Source organism: Eleutherodactylus coqui, chromosome 9 (genome assembly GCF_035609145.1).
Source record: "Eleutherodactylus coqui strain aEleCoq1 chromosome 9, aEleCoq1.hap1, whole genome shotgun sequence".
NCBI classification, from domain to species: domain Eukaryota; kingdom Metazoa; phylum Chordata; class Amphibia; order Anura; family Eleutherodactylidae; genus Eleutherodactylus; species Eleutherodactylus coqui.
The window spans coordinates 6,601,000-6,614,429 of record NC_089845.1 but is presented as its reverse complement, the minus strand read 5'-3'; the positions used below and the strand labels follow the sequence as shown (position 1 = coordinate 6,614,429).

The 13,430-nt window shown below is 47.4% G+C and overlaps 1 protein-coding gene across 1 annotated transcript in view; it reads right to left on the bottom strand.

Annotated features, from left to right (window-relative positions):
* ADAMTS16 (ADAM metallopeptidase with thrombospondin type 1 motif 16) overlaps positions 1 to 13,430 on the bottom strand; it is a 298,537-nt gene that overhangs the window by 194,145 nt on the left and 90,962 nt on the right. The window contains exons 5-6 of the mRNA XM_066579089.1: positions 11,746 to 11,945; positions 8,748 to 8,831 (exon numbers count right to left, since the gene is read on the bottom strand). Coding sequence (XP_066435186.1) covers positions 8,748 to 8,831; positions 11,746 to 11,945 — 284 coding nt within the window. The remainder of the gene's footprint in view (positions 1 to 8,747; positions 8,832 to 11,745; positions 11,946 to 13,430) is intronic.

Genomic DNA, 13,430 nt, shown 5'->3' with positions numbered 1-13,430 from the left:
TCCGCCCAGCTGAGTATGCCGGATACCTCTGTCATTGTTCTCGCACTTCTTGTGCCTCCCTGGCGGTTGATGTATGCCACGGCCGTGGCATTGTCTGTCTGGACTTTCACATCCTTTCTGTTGAGCTGTGGATGGAAAAACTGCAGTGCTCGCCGTATGGCTCGCAGCTCCAGGACGTTTATCCTTGCCTCGTCCTGTGACCACCTCCCCTGGGTGGAGTGTCCCTCCAAAGTTCTGCCCCAGCCGTAACAACTGGCGTCCGTGGTCAGTATCCTCCACTGTCCTGGAAACAGTGACCGACCACCTTGGATTCTCCGGAGACTCGTCCACCATCTCAGGGCAAGGCGAACCTTTGGTGTTATGGAGATTCGCTGGTCTAACGTCCACTGCGACCTGTTCCAGTGTGCCAGAATGAAATGCTGGAACTCCCTGGAATGAAACTGTGCGAATGGTATGGCCTCGAAGGAGGCTACCATCATGCCCAGTACTCTCATGCAATACCTGATGGTCGTTTGCCTCCCCTGAAGTAGCGGGCGCACTTTGTTGACCAGTGTTACTGCTTTCACTTGCGGCAGGCGAATCTGGTGCTTCTTGGTGTTGAACACCATCCCCAGAAATTCCAACTGTTGGGTTGGTACTAGACAGGATTTCTCTTGGTTTATGACCCAACTGAATTCCTCCAAAGTCTGAAGTGTGATTCTCAGGCTCTCTAGATTGCCTTCCTGGTCTGGAGCCTTCACCAGTATGTCGTCCAGGTAAGGGATGGCTATCACCCCCTTTGTATGGAGTAGTGCCATTACCGCTGCCAGCACCTTTGTAAAGACTCTAGGGGCTGTCGAGAGCCCGAATGGCAGCGCTACAAGTTGGTAATGGCTCCCCTGGACCTCGAAGCGTATAAACTGCTGGTGAGAGTCGCGAATTGGATTATGCAGGTACGCATCCCTGATATCCACTGACGCCAGGAACTCCCCCGGTTCCATAGACGCTATTACCAACTTGAGGGACTCCATCCTGAAATGTCTTGCTTTGACGTAATGATTTAGCCTTCGTAAGTCGAGGACCGGTCTGACTCTGCCATCCTTCTTGGGAACTATGAAGAGATTCGAATAAAAACCCCTTCCGTGCTGACGCACCAGCACCACTACTCCCTGCGCCAACAGTTGTTTTATTGCCTGGCGCAGCTGTGTTGCCTTTCCTGGGTCCTTTGGTATCCTGGATCTGATAAAATGCTCCCGTGGAAATGTTGCAAATTTGATGGCGTACCCTCGTGAGACGACCTCCTGTACCCAGGCGTCGGTCACGCGGGCTAACCATACATTCTGGAACCCCAAGAGCCTGCCCCCCACCCTGTAAATAGCGGGTGGGGAAAGACCCTCAAACTGATACTCCCCTTGGTGCCTTGGAGCGAGTCTTGGGCAAAACAATCTCTTGTCTGACAGTGATGACACTGCAGACGCTTCCTCCTCCTCCAGACCGCTACTACCCCCCCGAAAAACCGTGCGGAGGCTGATCTTGGTCTGCAGCTTGAAGAGTTGAGGAGCATGAGGCCAGTGAGGGATCCGATCTAAACGACCTCCCTGTATGCAGAGACCGCTTAGAAGCTTCCCTGGACCTATGATACGTCCGGGATGCTTCCCTGGAACCATGAGGAGCATGAAAAGACTCTAGATTGTTGCGACCTAGAAGATCTGGACGACCTTCTGTACCGACAAGACCTGTGAGAAACCCCTTCAGAGCTGCGGGATCTCCACCTTTTGCGCGACCCTCCCTGAAAACGCTCCAGGGAAGACACCTCTGAATCGGATTCTAATCGGCGCAATATTGCAGCCGACGATCTGGCTAGTCCTGACACTGCTGCGGCCAGTGATCTAGCCCATTCAGGCTCGGTTACCTGCTCTACAGGGGCAGCGGGGGGCACCGGGGTCCCTGGAGCTGATCGCACTGGGTTACAGGCTACACAGCGGAGCTCCGCCTGACCGCTTGGGAACTTAGCGTTGCATAACGTGCACACATAGTATTTCGCCCTCCCCATAGCCTGACTGGAACCCTCTGGTCTAGGGTCAGACATGAAGCAATCCACACCTACAGATAACCGCAAGGGAGTGGTGGGAATAGGGGTAGGGTGTCTCCGTGTACTGCTGAGAGCGAGTACCCGCAGGGGGTAGCAAACACAGGGGAGAGCTGCCTTGGCAGGGCTTACCCCGTCCTGCGGTTGTCCTGGCCCAGCTGGAGCTTCTGGGACCTGGCGGCCTTCTCTGTGGTAAAGATGCTGGAAGCTGCCGCCGCTGGAGACTGTCGCTGCAGGTGACTGTAGCTGCTGGCGACTGGTGCTGCTGACCGATGGGTGCTGCTGCCTGGAGCTTGCTGATTGTAGAACAAACCGCACTGCCAGGAAGTGCTTGCGGTTTGGAGAGAAAAACCTGCCGCAGTAAGTGCCAATGGCAAGAAGTGGAGATGCTCACTAGTAAGTAGTTCCTTGTAAGAGCTACTGGGAGCGGCCATCTTCTTTGCTGGCTGCCTCCCTGAAAGGCCCGCCCGGCTGGGGTGGGTGTGGCCTGCCCCGGAAGTCCAAACGCATCACAGGAAGTGCTAGGTGCACCACACTAATGCGTCCCCGTGGCCGGCGCCCCGCCCCCTGGGGCGCCGCAGCTCACTCTGCAGCCTGCTCCTTGTCCCACAGCCGTGATCCACTGCCCGCGGCCGCAGCAGTCACCCGCGGTCGCCCGCAACCATACATTCCTGTGGGCGAGCATCCACCCCCTCCCAGCCTTGGCCAGTAAGCACCCAGCTCCCCCTTTTCAGCAGTGTCTCTGGATAGAGAGGGGAGAGGGGGAGGGGGGGAAGGGCATAACCCCATATGCATTGAATTAGGCAGAGGAGAGAGGGGGAGATAGGTAAAGAGAAGGAGTAAATGCACCTGAACTCCTTTCCCCAGGACCTTCCAAGGTGGCTGAGGTCCTCTGAATGGGTTTCTGGCAGCCGACCGCAGACTTGGAGGGAGGCTTGAAGTTCCGTTCCCTTCTCCCGGATACGCTCCCTTCTCTCCATCTGCGCTCCAGCAGTGTTCCCCCCTGCGCTCGCCGTCCGAGAGGGGCGCTGCTCCAGAGGGGGAAACCCTATTGCTGGCGGACTAACGACGCCAATGCACATAGGCAGGGTTGTGCCACCTTTTCTTCGCTGGGTAGGGCGCCGCAGAGTGGTGGAGACACCATATGCCTGCGCCCTCCCCGGGAGTACAGGAAAGCCAGGGAAAAGCCCCAACTCCCCGTATGCCCGCCATAAAGTCCTCCTGGACATGACATGTCTGCCTCCTTGCTAGACACTAAGCTAAAAACTAATTAGCTGAGTGCCTGCAGGGGTGATATAGCCTGGTGGGAGGAGCTAACACTTGCTTAGTGTCGCCTCCTAGTGGCAGTGGCTATATCCCATGGTCTGGCTGGGTCCCCCAATGATATGGACGAGAAAATAGCATTTTACAGCTTTTGTAAGTCTGTTACTAAAAGTTTGTCTCAATTAAACCAATTTTCAAATACTTTGTTGTGGAAATGATAGATGGGTTTCCACATCCAAGACCTCCATCAATTAGCTGCAATACAAGGTTGCTACAAAGAGCATTTGCTTCAGTAGGAGAACCTGAAGCATTACATAGACAACTCCTATGAGAAACTTATTTTTGGGGAAGCTTTATAAGAAAGGGGGATTGCCAAAAAGACTCTTTATGTAAGAGACCTTGTTCCTGATCCTCAGTTAAGCCCCTTAAAGAAAAAAAGTATTTCAAGTATTCTCTCCCTTTGTCTAATGCAAGTATTCGTTTTTCATGTTGAAAGATAAAAGTTATGCAACATTCATAATGTTCAAGTTATGCGCAGGAGGAAAAGTAAAGGAGTGTTCATTGTTATCTCTGATGTGCTCATGCTAAGTAACTCATTTACAGTCCCTTATTCCTTGCAATGCATAGATGTCTTGTTTAAATAAGTCTAATTTAATTATGCTAATTTAGAAATGCAAATTTTGCTAATTTAGAAATGCAAATTTTCACAATGCCACAGTATGCATGAAACCGCGTGCATGGTGTGAATGATACATGTGTATGACTGGAGGTTTCTTGTGTCCCCCTAAGCCATGTCTTGGTGTTTGCAGCCTGTTCTAGCCTGACACAGGGGGCGGGGCCTTCCTTTCACCTTCTCACAATCATGGACAGCGGTATTGACTTAAGCTACTGACTGCTCCGCTGATTTAGGTCTCTACATAGAGAGTGAAGTTCATACCACTTGTCTCTTGTTTTTTTTTCCTGCCAGTCACCTTTTCATGTTTTTGTAGTGGTAACGGTGTGTTTCATCTTCAAAAAAGGACAGTGATGTTCATTCCACTGATCTTATTTTCCTAGCCTTTGGACTAAAGAGTCATGTATGAAGCTCCATAGCAATAGTAGTGCCCTTGAATTCAATTCAGCCTAGTAGAACCTTACAAATGTAATTGCAAGTCACAGTCCTTACACGCTGTCATGAATCAAAAGCCGTATACAGAAATGACACTTTTTAGTCCTAGTACACTGGAAGTGGGTTTACCCTAACATAGGTGGCCAGGGGTGGGAGTTGTGTTTACAGGTTTCGCCGTGCACACTCCGCAGAGATTTTTTTAAGGGACTGGAAGTAATACACTCAAGATGGCCCAACTCTGGATTTATACACTCTGTTTTGGAGGCGCCGGGGTCAGCTGGTTCTTAAGTAGGGAGAAACTGTAGTGACCCAGTACATCATCCTGGTCCCCTCCATAAATGTCACACGTTTGTCTTATGTGGATGCACTGTGCAAGCGTGTCTTGCTATTTCCAGTGTGTGTGTTGTACAGCTGAAGCGCTTGAGGTTAATTTCTAATAAAATCCAAAGCCTGCATGTAAATGTATCAAGTATGTCCTGTCACCTGGTATGAGAGAGCTTATAAATGTGAGTGATTGAGAGAAAGGGTTCCATCTTCTGGAGTTGAGAGAGTCTAAAGTACAGAGCCACATGGGGGCACCTTCAGCCTTCATGTGGTGAAGATGGAAGAAGAGGAGTGATCTCCTGTACCAAATGTGATTGAATGTTAATGGAGTGAGCCCCAAGAGAGAAAGAAGGCATTTGTAAGTAATAACTTTCCTTCAAGGCCGGTGCAGAGGTACTATCTACTCTTCTATTTTCCTATGTGGCCGTCTGAAGTTTGGCTCACTGCGTAGAGGTACACTCTTTATTTGTCACATTCATGCATCTCCAAGGCTGGGTGGAGGTACTACAAGATAATAATTTCTGTTCACATATGTGCGTCTTTGAGCCTGTAAGAGCCGAGTGGAGCTACTAATCTCTGAAGTCTATTGATTTGCCTGCACTGTGAAGTCTTTGATTGAACTGCCTTGTATTGTTTATTCTTTATTCAAGTAAAGTTTATGCTGGGCTCTGACCATTCCCAGAGACCTGTGGTACTAAAGAACTGTCTGTGGCTGCATTGCTTATCTGCCGATGGGCATATCGGTGCCAGTGTTGGAACGGTGGTGCCAGGCGTGACAATTACCGCCCTGTTATCTAGTTTGGTGGGCATTCGTTATCCTAGGGGTGTCAGAGGTAGGCTGCAGCGCTACCCTGGCCAAGGCTGTGGGTGTCCCTCCGGGATGGAGCATGGTAAGTGCTGCCATGACAAGCCAGCATTATACCCTTCCAGCTCCCCGTGTCTGTCAGGTTTCCGGGGTCTCCCTATGGGACATTGCACCATCTTTAAAGTAATTCTAATATACATAACAGTAACAAACTGACAATCTGTAATGGAAACTATCATATAGTGGTCTAACAAAGCAGGAACATTGCAGTCTGTAGGAGGAGGTTATGTTCCGATTAAGCCGGTACAGCCGTGTCCTCATCCACATGAACATAATGAACATTCTTAACTGAGTGATTTTAGAGAAAATTGTATTAATTGAAGTTAACAGAGTTATTCTTCTTCAGCTTGCTGGAAGCTGGCCAACGTCTAAAGAGAAAACCTGACTGGGAAATAATTAAACTATCACTGACCGTGTGCACATAACATTAAAAAGTTAAAAATATTAGCAAATCTATCTGAAGCGACTGGCACTGTTGAGCGAAGGACAATTCTAGCTGCAGAATATTAAAATAGACATTTCTCATGTGTCTACAAATCCGGTGCCTCCTGAAGCAATGACCAGCACTTTCCATGAATAGACCCCTCGGTGTATGACAGCCTAGACAGCTCACTTGGTCTATGTTCAGCCTAGACAGCTCACCATGCATTAGGTCCGTCATATCTAGGTAGTCTTATGAACTGTTCCATGCTGTCCCCACCATACATCTCTAACCTAATATGAGACACGAAAAGCTTCAAGGACTGCGGAATAAGTTGGCGCTATACAAATCAAGATTATATATATAAAGGACTGAAATAATCGTCTCCAACAAGCCTGCCCAATTCCCACTTCAGCAACGTACAATCCCAGGCAGTAAACCGGCTTCTCCAGGGTGAAGAATAGATAACAAGTCCAAGTTTTATTAAGAATGAATTTAAAAAGAAGGAAAAAACTGCCAAGCCTATGTTCTGCCCGCTGACCCGGTTCGGACAAAAGTGTTCTTATAGTGTCAGAATAGCAGATTTCCATTTTATTTAAAAAAGCATAACCAATAAGACATAAAGAGGAAGGTCACATGACGCACAATTGTTACCTCCCACTCACGTTGAAAAGAAATTCCCACATATCAAACAGAAAAAAGTAACATGCTTACTAAGCCTGTATGATAACCCAGAAGTATCCCAAACGGGGCCACTAAAAGTAATGACAGAAAGATACAGAAGCCCATAGTCTATTGCAAAACAAGCCTGATCAGAGTCCACAGGTCAAAGACCTCAACCAAACCTTGTTTTCAGGAATGGGTAGTTCCCAGGTCATGTGATATGAAATGTAGTTATGATCTGGTAGAAGCAAGGTGTAAGGGTGTGCTGCTGGGATCTGTGGTTCAACATGGGTTTCCAGAAGCGCAGCCCCACAGGTGGGAGTTGATTGAGCTTGCTGGGTCTGAATTTTCCCAGCCAGCCAATACCCCCAGACCTGCTGCTCATATATACCAGCTCCTCTGCTAGAGGCTGCTGGGCTTTCCTCTGTTTGTTTAATGTGATCAGTGTAAACAGTGTCCTGTTCCTGCATGTCTGTGCAGGGTGCCAGACATGAGGTGTGAACAGTCCTGTTCAGGGTGCATGGTGTTCATTGTTGTATGCAAATTCCTAGCTTGTTGGTGTAAGCTGTGTTCAGTCCTGCTGTGTTTCATCTGTCATCTAGGTCTAGGTAGGTCCCTAGGTTACAGCACAGGGCCGTCCTTATTGGGATGATCGCCCCACATGCAGGCAGGTTTCATGTGTAAGTTGTCTCGTTAGAGTAGGGACCTGCGAGACAAGGACCCTTGAAGTAGGCTTAAGTATCTTGGCCAAAATACAGACCAATATCTATTTACATCAGTTTATGCATGCGGGTATTCTTGGTCATGTTTTGGGCATTTCTCAGTGTGTTATGTCTGTCCATGAGTTCTGTCCGCTGTTTCCGAGTTTCGCCATTTCGGGAGTATGAATGACATGACAGAATTTACACGTACTCAGATAGGGAGTGACTAGATTAACAGAATGTACACATTTCAGGTGGGAGGTATGGGCGTCGTTTTGGGCCCCTCCTCTGTGTTTGTGGTATGTCTGTCCTTGAGTCCCATTTTCAGTTTGTTTTGTTTTCTTGTGTGAACTGGACTTAACACAAGGTGGATCACACAGTACTGAGAAAGCCAAGTCTTGCTTTACAATATGTATTGCAAACTGTGTAGTAAGAACCAGATCAAATGACAAATGTCATAGAACTGGCAGAAGTGGAAAGTCGCATGATATGGGGAAATGACTGTCCAATCAAGAGCTGGATAGCCTAGTCATATGATACAGACTAAACTGTAACATAAAACCTATTGATTCAAACCTCATTAAAGGGGCAATATCCAATAGTACATGAGGAGTTTAGCTCTGTGAACAAGGGCAGGGGGTGGGAGCTTAGCAGAGCTAGTCACACTAGCTCCCGCCCCCTCCCATTGCAGACAGCTGGCAGGGGGCAGAAAGGAGAAGAGAAGGGGGAGGGAGTTTAGCGGTGACTCTGGTATACTCCCTCCCTTCTCCGCCAGTTGCCATAGGCTAGGAGCCTATGGCAGTGGCTGCTGTATTCCGGCCTGAATGCGCACCATATATGCTATCTTCGCCTGCTGGACATTTTTTCTGCATTGGGAATATGCCCATCTGAACTGATGCATTGGAAACCAATGCATCAGATGGGTAGCGTATATCGGCCGGCCATGAAAACGCGGACGATATTCGTTCTCGTGAAAGAGCCCTAAGGCCGGGAACGTCATTCAAGTGCTCCAGAATTCATGTTTTTAATTTCCCAGTGCCGAAACCCACATAAATCAAGATGGCGACGGGAACACTGACTGATATGAACGGTATTACGACTATTACAGTTTAAATACATCTGGTAAAGGTTTGCGCTGGCTACATCCGTAAATGCCTTCACACTTATCAACATATCAAGAATTGTCAAGTGGCAACATTAAGAGCAGCTGCAGATGATTCCTTCACAATCCACATTACACATCAAGGAACTTGGTGAAAACTGGCAAAGTACAACCTACAAGAGTACAAACAGAAGGGCTGCAACAAGGCAAGTGATAAAAGCACCAACCTTACCTGCTCATCTTCCAGTAAAATCAGACCAACAATCACAACGTTAATGTTCCCTCCTATGGTTCCATCCTTGAACAAAGCGGACACCTGAAATACAAGGGATTGGATCTTTGCATTACAGACGGGAGTACAAAGTGTGACGAGATTCACGTTTGGGGCATATAGAATTAAATGTATGAACCTACATGCTGCGTACATACTTTATGCGATTAGTTGTCATTGTACAGAAACGTTTGCATATATACTAAATATAAGCACTTCATTTGCATATATACTAAACAAACTTCATTTGCATATATACTAAACAAACACTTCATTTGCATATATACTAAACATAAACACTTCATTTGCCATTGAGTATTGTGGTAGAAGATTTAATTTAATCACTGTCACAAAATGGGAATTTGGATATTTCTATCCATAATCAAATCTATCTTTGTGACGTATTCCACTGATACAGTATAAGCAGAACCTCAGAATTCATGTTTCATTGCGGCGTGTAAGACTTCACATACCATCATGCACAATATTGGTGGGTCGGTGAATGTTGTGCAGCTAATAAAATAAATAACTGAAAGGGACTGTATCACACGCATGTATACTGTGGCAGAGTGGCCACTGGATTAGCATGTTTTGGCCACTGGGAGTTAAAGAACAAAAAATGTCTGGCAGGGAATTTGTTTTCCCTGTGTTCTGGGCTATTAATGAGTTAATTAGCAGGCAGGTGAGAGGGTTCAATAAGACCTGGCTGAGCCCCTTCCAAAAAAAAATCACTTGCAACATTCAACCTGGGAGCCGTACGGCAGTGACTGTGGTGCAGGAAAGGGTAAGAGATGCACCCTGCACAGTACTATTGAGTGCTAGGTCTGACAGAGGGATGCTAAATGTGTTAGCGAGTGGCCAGATGGCCAGGGTTTATGTTATATTGTTGCACTCCATGTGAAATGTTTGCCTTGGAACCTGATTTGAACATAAACTCAATATGTTTGAAGCATTTCATGTGTGCTGCATCTATCTTATGAGGGCAAAGCCAGCAAACAGACAAGTGTTATGACATCTATATATATGGACCCAGAGGATTCATAATTAGAGATGAGCGAGCATACTCGTCCGAGCTTGATACTCGTTCGAGTATTAGGGTGTTCGAGATGCTCGTAACTCGTAACGAGTACCACGCGGTGTTCGGGTTACTTTCATTTTCTTCCCTGAGAAATTTGCGCACTTTTCTGGCCAATAGAAAGACAGGGAAGGCATTACAACTTCCCCCTGCAAAGTTCAAGCCCTATACCACCCCCCTGCAGTGAGTGGCTGGTGAGATCAGGTGTCACCCAAGTATTAAAATCTGCCCTACTCTATATGCGCTCAATGGGGCCGGCGGCAGCAGGTTCCACTGAAAGCAATGGGCTGCCGGCGATCGCGGGATGAATTGTCGGGAAGGGCTTAAATATATAAGCCCTTCCCTGCAATTCATCCAGAAATGTGTTGAAATAAAAATATATACCGTATATACCGGCGTATAAGGCGACGGGGCGTATAAGACGACCCCCCAACTGTCACCTTATACGCCGGGAATACAGCGGAGCAAAGAATAAAAATCATTACTCACTTCTCCTGGTGTTCTGCGCCGCTGCTGCAGGCTGTCGCTCCCTCCTGGTTCCCGGCAGAGCATTGCTTTCTCTACGAAGGGCTTTAAATCCCCGCCTCCAGAAACACACGTGCCTTCAGCCAATCACAGCCAATGACAATGATGTCATTGAATGGCTGTGATTGGCTGAAGGCACGTGTGTTTCTGGAGGCGGGGATTTCAACCACTGCATCCAGAAAGCAATGCTCTGCCGGGGACCAGGAGGGAGCGACAGCCTGCAGGAGCGGCGCAGAACACCAGGAGAAGTGAGTAATGATTTTTATTCTTTGCTCCGCTGTATTCCCGGCGTATAAGGTGACAGTTGGGGAGTCGTCTTATACGCCGGTATATATTTTTATTGTAACACATTTCTGGATGAATTGCAGGGAAGGGCTTATATATTTAAGCCCTTCCCGACAATTCATCCCGCGATCGCCGGCAGCCCATTGCTTTCAGTTGAACCTGCTGTATTGAATTCAATGGGCAAACATCGTTCTTCTCTGCCACAGCTTTTACAGCTATGGCAGAGGAGAACGATCTTTATGCTGACAGTGCGGGGGGGGGGGGGGGGGCACTCTTGCCGCTATTGTGGCTTAATAGTGGGACCTGGGAACTTGAGATGCAGCCCAACATGTAGCCCCTCGCCTGCCCTATCCGTTTCTGTGTCGTTCCCATCACTTTCTTGAATTGCCCAGATTTTCACAAATGAAAACCTTAGCGAGCATCGGCGATATACAAAAATGCTCGGGTCGCCCATTGACTTCAATGGGGTTCGTTATTCGAAACGAACCCTCGAGCATCGCGAAAAGTTCGTCCCGAGTAACGAGCACCCGAGCATTTTGGTGCTCGCTCATCTCTATTCATAATCCATTTTAATTTTCTGATTGCAGACTTTTATTCTATTTCCTTTAAAGCAGGCACCTACTGATTTACATGGAGGGCTGTGGGCCTGATGGTCACAGTGCATGGAGGGGAGGTGTAGCAGGGCTATCCCCATCACCTACGATCAGTGGTGGCTCCTGTCTCACCTGCCTCCAGACTTATCATAGAACGGTTAGTTTTCATTCTACTCCTGCCCTTAAATACAATGCTTGCTGCACCTTCACTTCGATCAGCTATTCTGCTGAATCCTCATGTTAAGCCCATTAATACACAAATCATCCGTCTCGGTACAATTGTAACAATCCGTCCATTATGAAATATCCCACAGCGTTTGCCTTAACCTGGTTATGCCCACTCTCATTCATGCGCAGTAACTGGAGCAATTCTCAATATTTCTCCAATTATCAAGTATTTGTTATGGCAAAGTTCAGCAGGCAGACGGTGCAAAAGTCATTTTCCCAAAAGGTGTCTCATCTGAAAGAACTGCACTCGTACCATGTTTAGTATCGTCAGCACGTAGGTAGTAATGTTCTCGTGGCCGTGATTTTGCATCATTTTCCGATCAACGACAACAAGGGTCTCCACATTTAATTGGTTGTTCCTCTGTGGTTTTATCGGTGACCGTTTAGCTCTGCTTGGGTGTCTGTATTCATCAGGTAAAATGTAATTCTCATCGTTGGGGGGCTGAGGCATATCTGGGGAGAAGAGGAAAACCGGAGAAAATCATACAGAAGCTTCGTTTTAACCAGGAAGAAATTCCTCCCCCAAATAAAAATTCAGCAACTTCAATGAGATTCTGCTTCACTCCTGGCACATATACAACCGTGACTTAAATGATAACGGAGCTTTCAGCTAAGTTACCATATAGCAGTAGTAAAAATGAACAGAAGAATCTTTGAGATGTGTTATCAAAGACAAATTCCTCTTTCTGCACTTATCAACGACCTTTACTATTCTTTCTCCCTCTAAACTGTACACTCCCTCTGAAAAACTACTAATATCCATCTTGGTAGACGAGACTGCCAGCGAGCTCACTGACTGATAGAATAATGTGCTGTCCATAGAAGTCTATAGACAGAGGAGGAGCTGAATGAGTGACATACAGATTATAGCACCATTAGTAAGTGTTTTACTGTCTCACAGCTACTAAATTCACATTTACACTGCTCAGTACTTCTCTCACTAGGCAACAAAATGTTTTGTCTTTTTTTGTGTCCAGGAAATCGGTGGTATATTCACATTTATTTAGATAACAAACTAATGGTTATTAACAGTTATTAAGCCAAAACTTCAATTGTCACATTGCTGACTAAGGCCGTCTGCAGACGGGCGAAAATTCTGCGGCGGGATTACCGCCGCTGGAAGCCTGCATAGGATTGAGTTAAACGCAATCCCATGCAGATGGCCGCGGTTTGGCCGCACAAAATCTCGCGCGGCAAACAAACCGCAGCATGTTCTATTTCTATGCGGGGCTTGTAGAGGCCCACACAGAAACGTTACTCACCCGCCGGCTCCAGTCTGCACATGCGCTGGCTGCCCAGCTGCGGGGCGCGGGTGAGTACGCGCTGCTCTCTGCAGGCGCTCGGGTCGGGTCCCGTGGCGAGAATCCTCGTTGCCGGATCCGACTCAGCCCTCTGCAGGCGGCCTAAGATATCTGCAGTGCAGGTTGATCATGCATGTGTAGTAATTATTTTGTATGCTAAAATAATGCTGTTGGGTTTTTTTTCCATCTGTAGATAAATCGGTGGTTATTTGAATCCAGTACGGCATCAAAAGGTTGTAAATATCCTGCAGACGCTTTATGTATGCAGAGAGTTCATCAAGACATGGGAAAAGCAGCCCTCTATGGCAACAACGGCAAAAATGAATGCAGCTTACAAAGTATATTGTGGGATGGCTGTGAGTGATAAAGATAAGTCATGGGAACCCCACTTCAGCTGCGATAATTGGAAGAAAACTCTTGGAAGTCGGTTCAGAGGCGAAAATAGAGCCATGAAGTTTGCAATACCAGGAATTTGGCGGGAGCCAAGCGATCATTCCCCTAACTGCTATTTCTGAATGGTAGATCCCTTCAAACGTCAAAGTGGAAAAAATGCAGTTGCTGCGACGTGTCCAAACATTCGTTCGTCTCTGGCCCCCGGTACCACATTCCTCTGATCTCCCCTTTCCGAAGCCTCCAC